General features: G+C 42.4%; 1 protein-coding gene and 1 long non-coding RNA gene across 8 annotated transcripts in view; one reads left to right on the top strand and one right to left on the bottom strand.

Annotated features, from left to right (window-relative positions):
• Nucleotides 1-20,284, top strand: part of LOC309325837 — a 122,026-nt gene that overhangs the window by 64,875 nt on the left and 36,867 nt on the right. The gene's annotated exons all lie outside the window — the stretch shown is intronic.
• Nucleotides 6,730-20,284, bottom strand: part of STK31 (serine/threonine kinase 31) — a 38,086-nt gene continuing 24,531 nt past the window's right edge. For all 7 annotated transcript variants that reach the window (XM_081881932.1, XM_081881931.1, XM_081881930.1 and 4 more), the window contains 9 exons: nt 19,890-19,991; nt 18,439-18,519; nt 16,706-16,831; nt 15,693-15,818; nt 15,386-15,472; nt 14,095-14,244; nt 9,741-9,866; nt 8,648-8,716; nt 6,730-7,685 (listed from right to left, as the gene is read on the bottom strand). In XM_081881932.1, the coding sequence (XP_081738058.1) occupies nt 7,443-7,685; nt 8,648-8,716; nt 9,741-9,866; nt 14,095-14,244; nt 15,386-15,472; nt 15,693-15,818; nt 16,706-16,831; nt 18,439-18,519; nt 19,890-19,991 (1,110 nt within the window). In that variant the 3' untranslated portion in view covers nt 6,730-7,442. The remainder of the gene's footprint in view (nt 7,686-8,647; nt 8,717-9,740; nt 9,867-14,094; nt 14,245-15,385; nt 15,473-15,692; nt 15,819-16,705; nt 16,832-18,438; nt 18,520-19,889; nt 19,992-20,284) is intronic.

Genomic DNA, 20,284 nt, shown 5'->3' with positions numbered 1-20,284 from the left:
GAAAGGTCAGAGCTTGGTAATAAAGCATATCCTTTGCATCCATCAGACCCTAGATTCAATCCCCATCAAACCCCATCAGAAAACCTGGAGAGCAGCTGCCAGTCAGTTAGATTAACACCAAGCTAGATAGACCAATATTCTGACATGAGATAAGGCAGTTTCCTATGTTCCTATGGCTCTTCCCAACAGCAAGCACAGAGAAATGAAATTATGGTATTAAGCTATAAATTCCTATCCTCCTTGGAAGCTGAGGACGGGACTAAGCAAGCACGAAAACAACTTTCTGCTGAAGCAGGGATAGGTCAATTTTTGTTTCTCTCAGTTTCTCATTTTTCCAATCTTCAATTCTCCACATTTTCAGATCAGAATTATTTCCTTTCTTATTTTTAAATAGTCGTGAAGATTCATCAGTACTTTCCTGCACATTTATCCTAATGTAAAGCTTTTTGCTTTTTTCTAAATAAACACTTATTTGCCTGACGGCTGAAGGAATCATTCAACGTTTCAGTTCTAGCACAAAGTTACTCACAGGGCTAAAAAAAAATCCAAGGCACTTAAAATTTGGGAGTCCATTTTCAACATTTTCCCAACTCAGGCTATTCCAACGACACAGTTTAATCAGATAAGACAGCTCACAGCATGAATTTAACACACATTAAAATGTACAGGTATATATAACCACGTTACATGCCGCATTATTAGAGCAGAAGTAACAAGCAACCAGCTACACAGTGGGAAGCCCTGGTGATGCAGAAGCCTGTTGTAGATCTCACTGTAACTCTATTTTTTCCCCTGGCACCCTGTGATTACACTGCTACTATTGGTTATCAAGATGTCTGCCTGTGCCTACAGCTAATCCTCCAGGGAATTAAGCTTATGTAACAAGATTTATATTAGCATAAATTCGGAAGCTTAACTGAGAGAGAAAAAATATACTGACTTTGTATCAGAAACATAAGCAGGAAGTAATGCTCCACATTCAGTTCCCAAATTTTAAGGGGCATAGCTCAGCGGCAGAGCATCTCTTTTGCAAGCAAAAGGTACCCAGTTCAGTCTGAGGCATCAGGCCTGGGAGAGTTCCCTGCCTAAAACCCTGGAGAGCTGCTGGCAGTCAGTGTAGACAATAATGAGCTAGATGGATCAATGGTCGGATGCAGCACAAGACAGCTTCTCACGTTCCCAACTCGGTTCCTAGATTCGACTGTGTTCCAGGTAGAGAGCGTTATATGTGGGGCTGCCTCAGAGGACGGTTTGGAGCTGGTGCAGGCTTCGGCGGCCAGGTTGCTAACCGGGCAAGGTAAAAAGGTAAAGGTAAAGGGACCCCTGACCATTAGGTCCAGTCGTGACCGACTCTGGGGTTGCGGCGCTCATCTCGCTTTATTGGCCGAGGGAGCCGGCGTACAGCTTCCGGGTCATGTGGCCAGCGTGACTAAGCCACTTCTGGCGAACCAGAGCAGCGCACAGAAACGCCATTTACCTTCCCACCAGAGCGGTACCTATTTATCTACTTGCACTTTGACGTGCTTTCGAACTGCTAGGTTGGCAGGAGCAGGGACCGAGCAAGGGGAGCTCACCCCATCGCGGGGATTCAAACTGCCGACCTTCTGATCGGCAAGTCCTAGGCTCTGTGGTTTAACCCACAGCGCCACCCACGTCCCAACCAGGCAAGGTAGTCTGAACATATTGCACTAATCCTGGCCCAACTGCACTGGCTGCCCATTAGCTTCCAGTCCCCATTCGGAGTGCTGGTTTTGACCTGTAGGGCCTTAAACGGCTAAGGATTGCAGTGCCTCACGGTCTGGAGGGTGGTGACACAAGAATGGGCCTTTTCTGGAGTTGCTACCCGTCTGTGGAATTCTCTCCTCAGGGAGGTTTGTCTGAAACCCTCATATTTTTTTAAGCACCAGGCTGATTTAATATTCTACAGCCTTTTAAATGTGTGTTGGAGGGTGGGTTATTGTTTTGTCGTCTCTTTGCTTTTATCTTGTGAGCCACCCAGAGATCTTTTGAAGGGCCCCCATCATGCCTGACCAATGGGCCACATAAGCTAGGGGTGATTGAGGTGGGGGTTTAATCCAACAATTTATGGGGACCCAAGGTTGGGGAAGCCGATGGGGGGGAATGTGGCCATGGGAATAGAATTCATGCAAGGGAAAATGTTATGTACTAAGCTTGGATCCTAGAACAATAGGCAAGTAGGATCCTAGAATGCAACAACTGATTGGCTTGCAGGAGAAGACCAATCAGGCTCCAGGAGGAAGTTCATCAGCCTATTAGGCTGGTAGGATCCTAGAATGCAACAACTGATCGACCTGCAGGAAAAGACCAATCAGGCTCCAGGAGGGAAGCAGAATCAGCCAATCAGACGGGACTCATTGTGTAAATAATGTATATAAAAGCCTGAAGTTTGGGGGGGGGCAATTAAATCACTGTTTTACAAGCTGCAATCAAGAGCATGAAATCACTACAGGACTCCAAGTATATTTCAGAAATCTTTGTAACCCCCTCCCCTCAACTTACTGTAATACTAGCTGCAAACTGTTCCTTTATACAAGAAATAGATTTGAAAATCAGGAAAACCGAAACGCTTGCTTTTTTGATGTTATATTATTAAGCCACTCGCTGCAGTTAAAAACAACGGGCTACTCAGGATTCTATTAGAAGCCCTTTAGACCAAGGTGACGTGGGTGGTGCTGTGGGTTAAACCACAGAGACGAAGACTTGCCAATCAGAAGGTCGGCAGTTCGAATCCCTGCGACGGGGTGAGCTCCCATTGCTCAGTCCCTGCTCCTGCCAACCTAGCAGTTTGAAAGCACGTCAAAGTGCAAGCAGATAAATAGGTACCGCTCCAGGGGGAAGGTAAACAGCGTTTCTGTGTGCTGCTCTGGTTCACCAGAAGCAGCTTAGTCATGCTGGCCACTTGACTCGGAAGCTGCATACCGGCTCCCTCGGCCAATAAAGCAAGATGAGCGCCGCAACCCCAGAGTCATCCACGACTGGACCTAATGGTCAGGGGTCCCTTTACCTTTTAGACCAAGGTGGTCCAATGCGTGCCCCAAGGTCCTCATGCGGCCCTCCAAGCCCTTTCTGGCGGCCCTTGGCAACATCTGATGGCCCCTCCCACCAGTCTTTGCACTGCCTTCCCATAGCTGAGTGAGGTACTGGGCTTTAGGGATGAGGTGTGAGGACTCTTGACAGGGTCTTAGAGTCCTCCCATTTCTTTCCCAAAGCCTAGTTAGCACTTTCCCAGCTTTCCTCCCCCACCCTGTACAACAAGACAGTGTGTGGCCTGCAGGTTCCACATTGAAGTACTTGGTATGAAAAAGTTGGGCCGCCCTGCTTTAGATGTATTGTTAAAAAGCTTTGGAAGCTGCTTGCAATCTTTTTGGCTGACATGCAGAAATAGTAAGGAACAGAACTTATGAATCATAAAAAATGACACTGCAGAGAATGATGGAACTGGTGACTCAGTCTACCAAGATTTTTCTTCTAAATGATACTATTTACATATTTTATGTATTCCACTGCTGTGATCATAATTTTCAGTTGCCACTAGTGGACAACAGGCACAAACAGAGCTTTTAAGAGAGAGAACTCTATTGTGAACTATACTAAAGCACACATACCCAAAGAAGTCAAAGCTCAAGATGATTTTCAAAAGTGTCAAGGTATTAAAGTAACATAAAACAATTGAAGTGCCCTTCAGTTAAACATTTTTAGCCAACTGTTGTTGTTTGTAGCAGGGATGCTTGATGGATTTGATTTCTGTGAAGTGACCTAATCTGTACTTCCCAGCCAACGTTATTGAAAGACACATTTCACACATATCCAAATTTGTGATGCAGCTCTCAGCTCAAAAAGAAACGTACCAAAATGTGTCAGTGCATATTTTAGGATCAAATATGTTTAGAAATGTGTACATTGTGATCAAATATATATTTATTTATCTTCATGTGGATTTTTTAAAAGCGGAGATTAATGTGGAAATTTTTATTACTACTATTAACTGAATTTATATTCCGCCCTATACCCAGAGGTCTCAGAGCAGTTCACAGAACAAAATCAGAATACAAAACCACAAAATATATAATCAAAATAAAAACAACCCAATAACCACCCACCGCCAAAAAAAACCCCCATTTTAAAAGGGCATGGGATGTCAATCAAATCAACTGAAGGCCTGGTTAAAAATGAACATTTTTGCCTGGTGCCTAAAGGTGTATAATGAAGGCGCCAGGTGAACTTCCCTGGGGAGAGCATTCCACAGATGGGGAGCCACTGCAGAGAAGGCCCGTTCTCGTGTTGCCACCCTCCAAACTTCTCAAGGAGGAAGCGCACAGAGGGCCTCAGAAGATGATCTCAGGGTCCAGGTAGCTTCATATGGAAAGTGGCGATCCTTGAGGTATTGCGGTCCTGAGCCGTTTTAAGGCTTTATAGGTCAAAACCAGCACTTTGAATTGGGCCCGGAAACTAATTGGTGTCCAGTTGCAATCGGATCAGAAAATAGAGCAAAAGGGACTTATGAACACAAGTGCAATGGAGAGATCAGAAACAGACTGGATCTGTCCCTTTAACTACCTGTAGTTAATGTAGCTGCAATAAAACACTTTTGGAAAGTATCATCAAATACAACTCAGATGAAGCGTTTTAACTGATATACGTGCACACTTAATTACATTTCCAAGCGACACCCGCCCCCCTGGCATACTACAGGACCTTGCACAAGAAATAAGTGATGAGTCTCCCAGATTTCTTTCCCCATCACAGGCAACAGATATCGCCATGCTGACTTGGGGACAGTATTCCCTAGGATTACTGGCTCATCTTTACTAAAGCCCTGCAAATATTAAATCAGAAGGTGGTACCACCCATAGCATACAGTGGTACCTCGGGTTACATACGCTTCAGGTTACAGACTCCGCTAACCCAGAAATAGTACCTCGGGTTAAGAACTTTGCTTCTGGATGAGAACAGAAATCGTGCTCCGGCGACACAGCAGCAGCAGGAGGCCCCATTAGCTAAAGTGGTGCTTCAGGTTAAAAACAGTTTCAGGTTAAGAACGGACCTCCGGAACGAATTAAGTACTTAACCCGAGGTACCACTGTATACACCTCACTCCTTCAGAATACTCTGATGGCTTTCATTATCAATGGAGACATTTTAAACATATTACTGAACGGCAACAAGGATGTGGCACAATCAATATGAGAGATAAAGAAATACTGATTCAGATAGGTTGAGAACCCTACTGATACATTTCTTTACATTGCTTTGGATGACACATGAAAACCTTTTCATTCACTTGGGTGTTTTAAATCAAGGAGGTAAATTTTGTTTTAAGGAACTTTTTGGTTTTAATTTTTGTTGCCTTACTGTTTGCTTTTTTAAAAAATAGACTTTTTAGACTGGTTTGTTGATAGGCAGCCTCTAGTGGGGATGAATAGTTAAATGTATTTTTAGTCAGTGTCAGTGTCACTCCTCAATCCTAAGTCTATTCTGTAATGTTTTCTGCATCCCCCCCAAAAAATGCTTCTCAAAATTCAGAAGTGTGCAGTCGAAATTCACATAACAGTCTGTGAAGTACAAATTGTGTTGATTTGCTTAAAAAGGCACATCAAACTAAATTCTCCAATATTTCTAACCTAAGGCCCATGGGCCGGAAGTGGCCCGCGGAGGTCATTTGACCGTCCCAAGAGCCGCCCCTGAACTGAGCTACCAGCGCGGGAACTCGCTTCTGCGAATGCTGAAAAACGTGTCTGTGCATGCACAGGCGCTGAAAATCATGTCTGCACAGACACAGATGCCGAAAATCGCGTCTGCGCAGATGTAAAAAATCACGCACAATCCGACCCATGGAGGGATCTCCACGGAACCGATCTGGCCCAGGCAAGATAAACCTTGCTGACTCCTGCTCTACAGAGCAAAACCAAATGAAGGAACCCCTCATTGGTATAAGCAGGAAGTGATGTTCTGCCTCTGCCAACCAAAACAAGACGACACCCAACTCAATGCAAGTTAATAACTGGCCTTGAAGGACATCAAATATTAGGTTGGTTTTCTTAGTGTTGCATAGTATACCTGACACCTTCTTAACTCTAAACATCCAACTTAGTCTGAGTGAACCCACTGAAGTCTACTCCAAGTATGATTAATGGACTTCATGCATATTCCACAATTTTTTATCAACTGGAATGAAGTAGCTTTACATTTTAGTAGTGTTTTTATGTGATTTGCCTTTTAATGAAGCTGCTTGTTATTTATATACACTGATCAAAAGACAAAATACTTTGGGGGGAAATGGTACCATAAGCATTTTGCCAGTCCCATTTTTTATTAGCTTTACAAATGTTTAGAAATGGCTTCTCTTCCCAATATTAAAAAGCTGCATTGTACATTCTTTAAAGCTGCATCGTGCAATATATATATATATATATATATATATATATATATATATATATGCATGCACATTTTTATATGACCAGCCTGACCCAGTCACGAGCTGTTCCCTATTGTATGCGCCACACACTTGTTTCTGGCAGCTATCCTGCTCAAAAGGACCAAATAAAGAGCACCACCTAGTGGTCAGATGCGAAACTGTGATACAGATAAGGAACTGTGAAAACAGATAAGGAAAGGGGGGGGGGGGAGAGAAGTCAAGTACTTTCATATCCAGCCTCTTAAAAGTTTGTAAGAGATTTACCAAGAACACCAAAAGTGTAAACCGCCGGCTCGCTTCAAAAGTTTATTCAAAGAAGTCTCATTTCTCAAAAATGCTCTTTCCCAAAACAGATCAGGGGGTGGAGAAATATAAGGAAATAAACTGAATGTTCTATACACAAGTATTTCACCAACATCCTTGTAAAAATGTGAACAAACAACAAATCCAGCAATCACTGCTCATCAACGAATATGGCACAATGTATTATTTCTAGGTTTTGATGTATTTATCTTCTGTGACGGCTCTTTTCAATGCTTGTTTTAAAGAACCTAATTTTAGGTTAACTAACCAAGTGGTAGACTCCACTCTTTCAGGACTGCTAATGCCAGCAAGTTCTTTAACGGGAATAATGTGCCAGATCACTGGAGCCAAGCTCTACCTTCTCCCTGAAAAGCATCCCCTTCTGCTCAGAAACTTAAGCAAACAGTTCCCTAAAACAACTTGGGAAGTTTCTTGTATTGAGGAAAGGAATACCTGTAACCCTGGAAGGCAGGTGGGAAAGGTATGTGATGGGAAAATTAGGCGTTTGCAAAACTGAAACTCAGGCTTGGTTAGCAACTATCCTAGATGCATATCAAATTTGTTAAAAGAAATATATGTACTAAAGAAGGAAACAAATATATATAAATTTTCAAGATCTTGTTGTTCTGCCATTTAAAGTTACAAGTCTAGAAAACTCTACCTCTTGGACCCAACTTATATTAATCTAGTTTGGCTTTGCATTTTAAACACAGGCATCACTGTTTATATTATCTGAAAACGGTTCTATCACATAGTTTTTGATGGCAGGCAGAACAACTTCATTTTCTGTTGTTGCCTCTCCATTTCCAGGTTCAGTTGGCTCACTTTCCACTGAAACAGGGATCACTTCATGCAACAGAAAACAGTCGTCATTCAGCACCTCCTCTGAGGTCATTCGATTGTTAAAGCAGAGGAGTTTCGTGAGCAGAGATTTAACTTTATTGTCCTTAAAGAGAAAGAAAGGAAAATGTATTATTATTTGAGGTCTTCACCAACCCGCCCAAGTCCTGTGACGTGTGCAGATAATTCATATTTATTTTAGAAATACTTATATTCTGCCTTTTAAAAAAAAAACTCCAGGTGGCTTACAGTAATAAAAATATCAAATACCCAGAAACAGTACATAAAACTGTGGTCCAGGGGAAAGAGCATTAACATAAGAATCCCAGAATTCAGGAAAAAGTAGCAAAATCAGCAAAATCGACACTTTGTAAGGCACCCAAGACGCAGAAGCAACCACCCCTTTCTTCCATGAGCCTGGATTGGACGAGAGAAGTTACCTGTCCCCTTTCTTTCTCCACCAAGGAAGAGATGGGTAGCTTCTTGCCTGCAACCTGGGTTTATGCCAGGAGGATGGGCGTGATCACTGCTAGCAGACACACTTATGGAACTATCACCCATATGTACTGTTAGAAAGCGAAGTGCTTAGCAATCCTTAGCACCTTCAAGACAGCAGCAGAGATTACTACTATAATTACACTGAGGGTTGCCCAGTTGACAGTGACCCATGACGGGGCCTTCTCAGTGGTGGTCCCCTATTTGTGGAATGCCCTCCCTTAGTGAGTTGAGTCCTCACTATTCACTTTCAGAGGAAAATTAAAAACATTCCTGTTTGCACAGGCATCAATTTCATTTTCCCCGAGTCAGTGTACAGGCATGTCTGATATTCAGATTACTTAGCCTTACTTCACCATTAATTACACTTGCCTACCATTCATAATACTTTCCAAATGATACGTTTCCATTTTCCTGACGATCAGGGACCACATTCCTTATTCTTTACACCAACAATTGTTGCACTTTGATCTTGCACCCAGATGCATCATTTAGTATTAACTAAACAAAATGATTTAGGCAGTTCTGCACTATTATTTGAAATAGTTCATGTAGATAAGAAAACAAACATACCATATAGTGGCCATCTACTTCAGGAGTTCCATCTCTCTTTATTTTAAACTCCTGTTTTCCAAGAACCAGCTAAAATTTTAAAAGATGACAAAATTAGCTCAAACATCAATTCTAGAAAACCAAAATATGTTAGCCCATTCTATTCTGACAGCCACTTCCAGTTTAAAGAGGGAACAAAAAAAAATCACAGTTCACTGTATATTTACCGCCCCGCCCCCCAACTACAGCTCTTTGTGCTACATTTATTCTGCTGACCTAAAATTTATGCGTCCTTGACAAAAATAATCGCTGCACGAAACCAGATATACAGTGGACCCTCGGGTTACATTACCTTCAGGTTACATTACCTTCAGGTAATGTAACTTTCGGCTTGCGAACGCAGCAAACCCGGAAGTGTATACTCCCGGGTTTCATCACATGCGCATGCGCAGAAGCACTCTATCACGCTACGCACGTGAGCAGAAGTGGCACCTCTAGATGCGGACTTTTCGGGGTACGTACGGACCCCTGGAATGAATTAAGATCATATCTGGAGGGTCCACTGTACATTTGCCTGTTGTCTCAAATAAGTAAAATATGTAACCTGCAACATGGATTAAATTTCACACAAAGTCTAGATTTCTTAGTAAGTCCCTATATACTAACAGTGAACTCAAAGGTGGAAGCCATGACTGATTAAAATGGTATATAATACTGCTTTAAATGTTTAATGTAGATGGAGCCTTGATAAGGGGCAGCATGCAAAGATGGAATATTCATCGCCTACAGTCTGAAAAGGCACAGCCTACTCTACCATTTCATTCTGTTGCACGCTTAAAGCTGATCGCACTTCATATTCATATCCATTCCCAAATTCAGAGAACAATCTGACAAGCTCTTTAAGAAAGCAAAATGGGGGGAAATGAGAGCCCCTGGCTAAAATCTGTAGATGATCGAAGGGACAAAACAAAGACTAATAAATGTAGATCTACTTTCACACTTGAGCAGTTCTGGCAATTCCGCTCACAGCTTCGCTTGCAACTTTAGGGAACACAATAATTCAGCCTGCATTACATTACGAAGCCTTTGCATTTATAAATGAGGAGCTACATACCCAGTAAAGGAGGCAACCAAAAGCATACATATCTGAAGCGGGAGAAGGTGGTTGTCCCTGCCTTACTTCAGGAGAAATTAAGTTCAAGCCATTCAGCAGCACAGAGTTCATTGAAGCACGCTGACTCTAAAAATTAAAACCCCACAGCTTGGAATTACAATTGAACGTTGCCTATAAAACAGATGCTCTATGCTAGCCTAGGCAACAGGCCTGAAAATCATCCTACCTCCTGAATTGAGAGAGGAAGCAATGCATCTATTGCAATAGCCACCTTTCCATTCTCAGTGCAGTGGCACTTTGGGCACTGAACACACATATGCCACTAACTCTCTCTGACACCAGGAGAAAGGGTATGTGTCTGTATAATGCATACCCTCTCGTCGTGTTCTGGGTTTAACATGGTATGCGTTTAGCACCTCCTTCCTTCATTCTCTACCAGAGAGAGCCAAAGCTCTGCTAAGTGGAGGGCTACTGGCACTTTAATGAGTGTGTGGCTGGCCCTAACCCTGTGGAACTCCTTGCCAATGTGGACTTCCGGGTTGGTGCCATCGCCGAATGGCGGACTCCCTCCGAGCTCCGGAGGGAGCCTGCTCGGCAGGGGCTGGGTTCTACCGCGTCGGCGTCGCGGGGACCCTCAAAAACCATGGGCGCTGAAACCCATGGGCATGGTGACTCGGCGGGCACCGTTTGCGCCCCCCGACCCGCGAAGGAGCCTTTTTAAAGGCTACGGAGCGGGTGCCGGGGGGGTGTGGTGCTATGAGTCCTCCGCTTCCCCTACCGAGCGAAGCCGCATGCCATTTGGCGGAGAGCGCTGACTTCTTCCATTGAAAATTCGGATTAAAAAGAACAACCCGTGAGTAATTGGAAACTGGACTTAAAAAGGGGGGGGGATTTTATTCGGAGCGAGCGGGGGAGGTGCAAAAAGGAAGTCCGTCTCCCCCCTGTTGTAGAGTATTTAAAGTAAAGGATTTAACAACTAAGATCGAGTGCTACCTTGGTTTGATAAAGTTACTAATTTCACGATGGAAAATTATAAGACTGGGCTGGAGGAGAAAAGTAGAACCTGAGCTAAAATGCAACACCCCCCCCCCCCCCGGGAACCGGGAGCGATCTGCGAGAGCGCCGGGAGAGGAGAAACAGAGGCTTTGACAGCTGTCAAAGGAGCTGTCAAAGCTGAAGAATAAAAAGAGAACTTTGTAACGAGGACTTTGCCGGTTACATTTGCTACAAATTAGATATAAATTGTTTAAAACAAGGAATAACAAGTTACTTTGACTGTTGGGTGCGATCTGGAAGGAAACTGAGTTATTATAATCCCTCTAGAGGGGCTGTGGGACACTACAAGTATTGCTGGCATGGAATTTGAATTGGACTTTTTATCTCCTGGGAAACTGCAGAAATGGAACACTATTTTGTCTACAGAGGTCTCTACACTAAAGGAGACAATAGATTTATCTATTGAAGAATGGAAGGGACTTGACGTAAAGTTTTGTTCCTGAATAACAAAGCCTCTGTAGGGGATTTAGAAGCTTTTGGAATTGGAACATTTTTGCAGGAGAGCAGGAAAAGAAACTAGAGGAAAGAAGAACAACATGAACAACAAGAATTGTACAAAGCTGGAAGTGGGAACATTTGGGACATCCAGATTTGAAAGGTCTAAAAAAAAAAGACGGCAAAGTGGACTTGTGAAGGATTTCGGCCTAGATGTGGGATCTCCAGAATGACAACAGGCTTCATGGACATTGGGGAACGCAACCGGGAAAGGGGGGAGGGAAATTTGGAATCCAAAGGGTGTTAAAGTATACTTTATTCTTTTTTCTATTTTCTTCTATTTTAATCTGTTCTGCATATTAAAGAGGGGAACTCGTGGAAGGGAGCGGGGTCGATTTTAGGGGATGGAAAAATATTCTTAACATTGGGTTAATTATAATAAGTTTAAAATTTGGGGTAAGAATTTGCTGAATCTATTTGAAGGAATTGGAATACAAGAGGGGGTGGGGTGGGGAAGTCCTGGAAAGATGCCAATGAAAATAAGGTTAAAAAATGGATGTTTTATTTCTTTTCTTTTTTCTGTTATATTTGAAAATGTTCAATAAATATTATTTTTTTTAAAAAAGGAACTCCTTGCCAATGTGGGTTCAGCAGGAGTCATCGCTGCTTGTTTTTAGACACCTTCCAAAAACTGTATTACTCAGACAGGACTTTTGAACTTGAGTTTCAATCCCGACCAGCTATCACTGATGTTTTTGCTTTTAGTCTGCAAACTGTTGTGTTTGCTGTGTTTTATGAGAAATGCCTGTGCATCTTCCTCAGGCCAGCTCACGTTACCAAACAAGTGTGTTATAGAAGCTGCACATTTAACTCTTCTAGGAATGCAAGAAGAGAGGGAGATTCTGGTAGCAGCATTCTAGAGGACAGGTCAGAGTCAATTGCCTCCAGCAGCAGCAGCAGCAGCACCACCACCACCACCACCACACACACACACACACACACACACTTCATTTTTTGTTTACATTGTTTTAAGATTTGGGGGCCCCCCCAAGAAAATCCAATTGGAAAACCATTGGATTTTGCATGTGCTCAAAAGCAGAGGAACTGAATTAATTAACAACAAGGAAGAAGTTGGACTTCCGGGTCGGCGCCATCGCCGAATGGCGGACTCCCTCCGAGCTCCGGAGGGAGCCTGCACGGCAGGGGCTGGGTCCTACCGCACCGGCGATGCGGGGACCCTTAAAAACCACGGCCACGGGGGCCGTGGACATGGAGACTCGGCTGACACCGTTAGCGCCCTCCCGACTCGTGAAGGAGCCTTTTTAAAGGCTACGGATCGGGTGCCGGGGAGAAGCGTGGTGTTTTGAGTCCTCTGCTATCCCTGCCGTGCGAAGCCGCATGCCATTCGGCGGAGAGCGCTGGCTTCTTCCTTTGAAAATTCGGACCTAAAAGAACAACCTGTAAGTAATTGGAACTTGGACTAAAAAGAGGGATAAAAATTTTAAAAATTTCGGAGCGAGCGGGGGAGGCGCAAAAAAAGGAAGTCAGCCACCCCCTCCATTGTAGAAGGATCAAAGCAAAGGATCTGATAACTAAGATCGGAGTAACATCATTTTGGCAAGTTTTTAACCTCACGAGTGAAGAATATGAGATTGAGCTGGAGGAGGAAAGTAGAATTCGGACTTAAAAACAACCCCCCCTGGAACCCCGGGAGCGATCGATGACGGAGTTTGGAGAGGAGAAAGGCAAGTTTTGACAGCTGTCAAAGAGCTGTCAAAGCGGAAAATAAGATAGAGACTATGTTACAAGGACTTTGCTGGTTATATTTGTTATAAATTGGATACAAATTGTTTTAAATAAGGATTACAAAGTTACTAGGGCTAATGGATGCGATCTGGAAGAGAACTCAGTTTTTGCAATCCACCTAGAGGAGCCGAGGGATATTACAAGTTTTAGCTGGAAATTGGAACTGAACTGTTTATCTCCTGGGAAACTGCAGAAATGGAACATTATTATGACTACAGAGGCCACTACACCGAAGAAGACAATGGAATCATCTGTTGTGGAATGAAAGGAACTTGACGTAATGTTTTGTTTCTGAATAACAAGCCTCTGTAAAGGAACTAACTTTTGGAATTAGGACATTTGTGCAGGAAAACAGGGACAGAAAGAAATAGAAAGAGGAGTCTGATCAATAAGAACAACAAAATAACAAGAATTGGACCAAGTCAAAAGTGGGGACATTTGGGACATCCAGATTTGACAAGCTTAAGGATTATAATTTGGAGTTTTTCACTCCTGGATATAAAAATCTGGATGGAAAAAATGGGCCTCTCTTTGAGACAGAATCCTTCCATGATTGGACATTCGAAATTAAAGAGGACTGGCAAAGGACTATGATTTAGAGAGACGTGGAAATATCGGACATTGAGGAACATTGGGAACGCAACCGGGAAAAGGGGGGGTGGGAAATGTGGAATCCTTAAAGGCGTAAACTATGTTTTATTTAGGCTATATACATTTATATGGTATTCTAAAGTGGGGAACTCGTGGTGGGAATAAGCCGATTTTAGGGGAATGGAAAATAATGTTGTTGTTTTTTTTTTTTTTTAAAAAAAATTGGGTTAAGGATAACAAGTTTGAATTGAGGAGAAGAACTTGTTGAGATCATTTGAGAGATTTGGAATACAAGGGGGGGAGGGAAGGGGAAGTCCTGAAAGGATGTAACTGGAAAAAGATTTGAAATTGGATGTTTTATTAATTTGTAATTAATTGGAAAATTTTAATAAATATTATTAAAAAAAAAAAAAAAAACAACAAGGAAGAAGTTCATTTGTTTATATTTAAAGGATAGCTTCTTTACCACTGATTTGGTGAAGTCGAAGTCTCCAACAATTCCTTGCTCTCGGTTTACAGCAAATACGTTGTTTTTATGCAGGGATCCGTGGATTATACCAGCTTTGTGTAGCGTATGCAGACCACGAGCTACTCCTTTCATCACCTTCAAAGTTTCCTAGTTAAAAATCATAAGAGATGAACCTCAAGAGTCCCATTAGTCTTTCAAACATAAACTCCATTGGAAGTAGGTACAAAGCCACTTATGAAACTCCTTGCAATGTGGCTGTAAGTCAAGATTAATCTTCAATCAATGAGTTACTCCAGATTGAGGAAAAATGTCTTGCCTACAATTGTTTTAAGCAACTGCTAAATTCAGAATAGTCTGAAAAACATCAGAGAGCATGCAGCAAAGCCCACAACATCAAAAATGAAGCACAGGTACATGGGGGCATTAGTGACCACTGAATGGGACCTTTTGGCCAAAATGCAAAGGGTTTTATGCTTATATTTTGCATTTGGATCCTTGGTGTTACATTTGTGTTATAAATCTTTGTTGTACCAGGACTATAGCAATTCATTTCATTTTTTCCGATACCAATTTGTTTGTTATCATTGTAGAACTCATTAACAAATTATAGAGAAGAGGTGACATTTTAACCAGAGTCTCCTGTAGTAAACTGTACTGCAACCTGAATCAGACTGTCACTTAATATGAAAGGTAAAGAGGGCCCCTGATCGTTAGGTCCAGTCATGGACGACTCTGGGGTTGTGGCACTCATCTCGCTTTACTGGCCGAGGGAGCCGGCGTACAGCTTCCAGGTCATGCGGCCAGCATGACTAAGGTGCTTCTGGCAAACCAGAGCAGCGCACCGAAACGCCGTTTACCTTCCGGCCGGAGCGGTACCTATTTATCTACTTGCACTTTGATGTGCTTTCGAACTGCTAGGTTGGCAGGAGCTGGGACCAAACAACGGGACCTCACCCCGTCGTGGGGATTCACACCGCCGAACTTCTGATCAGCAAGCCCTAGGCTCAGTGGTTTAGACCACAGTGCCACCCAGGTCCATCACTTAATATACAGTATATTAAAATATGGCAAATAAGTATGTTGCTTTTGAAAGAAACTGGGGTGGGAGGACAAACAGAGCATTGAAGCAAAAAATGAAGCACTAAATGCCCTGGTTTTGAAAAGCTGGATTCACCGCATACCATAATGGAACAGTTTATAGTAAGAATTGAGTTAATCAGCATCTTAATGAATAGGGGGGTTTTCTTTCTCTCTCTCCACCCTACTCCCACCCGATCACATTACTTACTTCTGGAGTTAAAGGTGCAGTAGTCTGCAATATGCCCAGGCTTGCTTCAGCATAATATGGGACCATCAGGTATGCCAGAGGATCAGACTTAATGGACACAAAAAGTAGTATGTATGTGTATATCATATATCAAATTACTGCAACATTTCTACAATTACTTAACACATACTGCAATAAATCAATAAATCAATAAATCCCAAAGTATATATGTACCTTTATTCATCATAGAAACGCTTACTGATTAAAAGTATTAGGTTAGAAGATTTCTTTAAAAAAAATATGACTGCATGGACAGTTTATAACTTGCCTTGCATAAAAATAGAAACATCAGCTGCATCAAACCAGATTCTTCCTTCAGTTCTCTCCAGAGTCTGTGATACTTTGCTGCTCTTTCTATCACTTCGGCTTCAGTATTCATATCCACAGCATATCCCTAAGGTGGTTAAAAAAAAGTTGGCTATGAATTGGATAGGTATACTTTGAAATAATATTTTTCTCATTTTAAAAAGTCCCTAAAAAGTGTACGAACAACTTGTACACTGCATTTGAGATGCAATGCATATACCTACTTCTTACTTTTTGAACCTTAAAAGCTGTGGGGCTATAAAATATCAAGACGGCTGCAATTTCCTCGTAGCATCTATTGTATTCTGCTTTGTGATTTATTTTACTTAGTTCTTTTATTTGTGAATCACTTCCAAAGAGACATCACGAAGCAAATTACAATATAACATGCATATATAAAAACAAGTATAAATACACAAACAGTTTAAAACAATAATGGCACATACATCAAATCCATTCAAATCCAAGACAAATACTAACTGAGATTAGTGTTATGTTCATCTCATTTCACAGTGATGGTGCCAGGCAAACCTAGGAACCAGTTAAAATAATAGGACTGGAAAGGATTTTTATCTGTCCAGAAGGACTTGCTGTAATTCAGACAACTATATGAATAGCTTCTGTATATGAAACTAAGAACTGAGACTTTCCTCCCCAGTCCCAAAAAGTTCCTAAGCTGTATGAAAATGAGCTTTCTAATAGGTTGGTTGTAACTAAGCCTAACTCCCCATAAACTAGACTTAAAAGGCTGATTTCTTCAAACTCAAAGATCAAGGCTCCAAAAATCCCCAAGTGCTTAGCTGCTCAGGCACAAAATCACATTCTAGAGACCTGAAATGTGTTTTTTCGGCTTAGCAGAGACCAACAAGCACCCAGATGTTTAATAATGATATCTCAAAACCTGAAAGCCTTCCAGTTTAGTCAATGACTTGCCTCTTATTACTAGCTTTTTATAAAGTGAACTTGAAAGTATACCTTTAAGAGAACCTTCTGCCCTTGAACTTCTGAGCAAACCAGAGGACGTTTGGTGCTCAGTTCTCTCATTGGTTCGGCATCTAGAAGATCACGCTCCAAACTGACTGTCAGAAGTCCTCCTGAGTTCTGAACAAACAGGATTTGCCAATCACTTATAAATCCCAACACTGCACAAAATATAAATATGTGTAGATCACAGAATAGAGCCACATTATCTATAGGTAATAAACAAGGTGGGGAACCTGTATCCTCGGGCCTGGAGCTCTCCTGCCCAAGGCTCCACAACCATCTTGGAGCAGGAATCTTGCAGCATTGTTTAGGGGGAAAGGTAGCCATATCTCTTTATTTCCCAACCCTCCTGAAACTTTCCTTGTTGTGCTATAAAGGTCTCAGGTTTGAAGCAAGAGGGAAGGTTTCTGGAGAAGAGAAAAAGGGGTTTCTCCACATAGAAGTGAGCTTTTGACATCGTGGAGGGTGGCACTCCCTTCAATCCTGTTGGGTACACTAAATGGGTATCCACCGTATACTATAAGCTGTTCTTGCTCAAAACAGGCCAGTGCCCTCCTTTTCTTTCCTGTCAACTAACACCATAATTCCACTGGTCTTGGAAACCACTGAGCCTAGGTTCTTGTAATGCAGCAGTGGCAGGGGCAGATAGGGGGGTTTGGGGGCTGGGGGCTGTTTGTCTTTTCATTTACAAACTAAGGCTCCCATGAATGTGCAGAAACCACTTCCTATTCTGGGCTGGTGCATTTCTCTGCCAAGTTGACGGCACATCGAAGTATCCCCCCCACCATCCCAATTTTGTTATTTTTAAAAAACAAGATGTGAAGATCTTAGCACAATGGTACCCTTTCTCTTCCACCCAGAAGCTGCTGTGATCTTAAAACAGGAGAAACAAGACCTGCCATTTTACCCTTTCGGTCTAACAGGAAATCACGTTATTGGCTTTACTGCCAGCAAAACAAGGTGACCATGAACAGCAACAGAACCATCAGGCAAATTTTTGAGAAGAACTAATGGATAAAGGATAAGAAGCACCCTGGAGACGGCCTGGTTACAAGGAATGGCAGGCCAGGCAGATGGCTAATATATAAAAATAATGCAGAACTTAACAATCATAACCTAGAAGAGGCGTCAACAACCTTTTTGGAACCAGCAGGCACATTTTGTGCCTCAAATTTGTAACAAAATGGCTTCCATGAGGGACATGACCTAACACAGATTGAGGGGGTGTAAAACCATTGCTGTTTCCTCTCTTGGTCTCCACCCTCAATATTTAGCATGGCATGTAAGCTATGTCCTACTGGTCATGATTGCAGAGGTCACATAATAGTTATTCCCCGCACACACCCATACGATGCTGTTACAGTCAATAGCAGGAGGCATTTCCCAGTAGCAAAAATAATAATAATAGAGGTGGGCCACACTGCACTCTCTTTTGTGTTCAAATGTCTCATATGCTTCACATATAAACAGCACCACATCCACCTCTCCATTCCCACAACTACATCTCTCCCTCTTTTTCAGAGACCACACATCTCTACATTCCTCCTCTCTCCCACACAAAGAATACTTGAGTACCTGCCCTACATTCAGAAAAGCTTCTCCACTCCCACCAATCAGAACAAGACACGAATGCCAACAACCAGGCACCCATAGGCACCAAGCTGGTAATTCCTTACCGATATCCACTAGGAGTTTTCTCAAAATATATACCAATATATTCTTACCATATATTGTAGAATTCCTGCTTCAGGATGAAGAAGCGGTAGCTCAGGGAACCATTTCTGTACCAACTGATTGAGCTTCTCCTAAATTAAGAGATAAATTTTTGCAATACCCATCTCAGCATGAAAACAGAACACAGCGATATGTTGGGAACTAGATTAACCTGTGGCACGCAAGTAGCGAATTTGCAAATGAAGAAGTGATTCACAAATAAGCATCAGTACGTAATTAGATTCCTCTTCACATGGTACTGCTGGATTTATACTCGTTCCCCAATGCAGAAGTCATACACTTTATGATACAGAAGACACAGCTACTCCATTGAACACAAAGTAAAGGCCCTCCACTCACTCTTACTGAAGGTGTTATCCCACGTCTGTGCCCCCCCCCCAATCATCTTCCTGTATTTGTCATTTGCAGCCATGAGATTTACTCCCGAGTAAGAGACTAAAAGTCCAAGGGAACACACCAGAGTTGACTGGTTGGCATTTCTAGCTCTGCATTTTACACACCCCTCTACCTTGCCTCCAGCCACCTTTTTGAAAAGCCAGCAATCCTTTTTTTTCCCCCTGGTGAGAGGCAACTTGTGCAACTGATACACCGGGGGGGGGGGAGCAGTATGAGAGGCATGGGGGGTGGCTTGTGCATTCTGGGCTCTGAATTGCTGGGATGACCTTTGCACTCCTTGGTTCTTTGCCTCTTTTCAGCACTCTACACCCTTTATCCTCCTCAGCTGCTGCCTGGAGATAGTTCAGTTTTTGTTTCTCCTGCACAACACATCTCCCTCCCCCCGCCCCCAGCAAACCTTTCCACAGTAATGTCGTTCCTTGGATTCTGAACGCCTTGGTACTCGAATGTTTTGGCTCCCAAACACCGCAAACCCAGAAGTGAGTGTTCTGGTTTGCGAACATTCTTTAGAACCCAAACATCCGGCGCAGCTTCCAATTGGCTGCAGGAGCTTCCTGAAGCCAACCAGAAGCCGCACTTTGGTTTCCAAACATTTTGGAAGTCCAACGGATTCCGTTTGACTTCCAAGGTACAACTGTATGGGATTTGCCATGCACGGCATAGTCACAAGGGAGTAAAGCTGACCCAGGGAAAACCACATCAAAACACAGCATTTCAGTAGAAACTACAATATAACCTGTGGATTGTAGGTAATGTCATGTGTACATGGATTCAAAGAACAGGGATGAGAATACATTGAAGCCAGAGTAAGCCATAAAAGGGACATGCCCTTGGTTTTTGATAAGAGAAGTTTATAACCATTTTTCCACTCGTGATAGCTTTTTAAATTTACAAGTTGCGTGCGTAAGCATGCCTTCACTAGATTCAGAAATGATCATCCTCTTCATCCTACTCAGTAAGAATATATGCAATTCATTCTGAAAAATCAAAAGTTTATTCAATGTAATTACTTGTTTCAGTGGTGCTTATTCAAATGAACACTTACGTATTCTTCTTGTTCCTTGTATATTTCCTCAAATACATTATTTCTTAGTCCAGTTATTTCTTCTTTTATTTTTGCCATTTTGGGCTCGCTATCATCATCAGACTAAAAGGTAGAAATGTAAAATCATCACCTCAGAGGATTAAGGTATTATTGTATCAGGTAACCATCTTATTATACATTGAGAATAACTACTGGTTTTCAGTAACACATTCTAGGCCTGAGCCACTGGATGTACTTTCCTGCTTTCCATCTCTTAGGTTAATACCCTTTCTTACTCCTTGAAAGTGGTGTGGAGACAAAATTAAAATGCCACAGTTGGAAAGGGCACTGGGACTCAATTCTATGGCCAAACTGTCACCAATGTCTTCTTCTCAGAAATAACAATTTATTCACGA

The sequence above is a fragment of the Podarcis erhardii genome (genome assembly GCF_964252035.2).
Source record: "Podarcis erhardii genome assembly, chromosome: 12".
Classification (NCBI taxonomy): Eukaryota; Metazoa; Chordata; class Lepidosauria; order Squamata; family Lacertidae; genus Podarcis; species Podarcis erhardii.
Note: the sequence above shows the minus strand (reverse complement) of the source record. Positions and strands in the feature narration are given on the sequence as shown.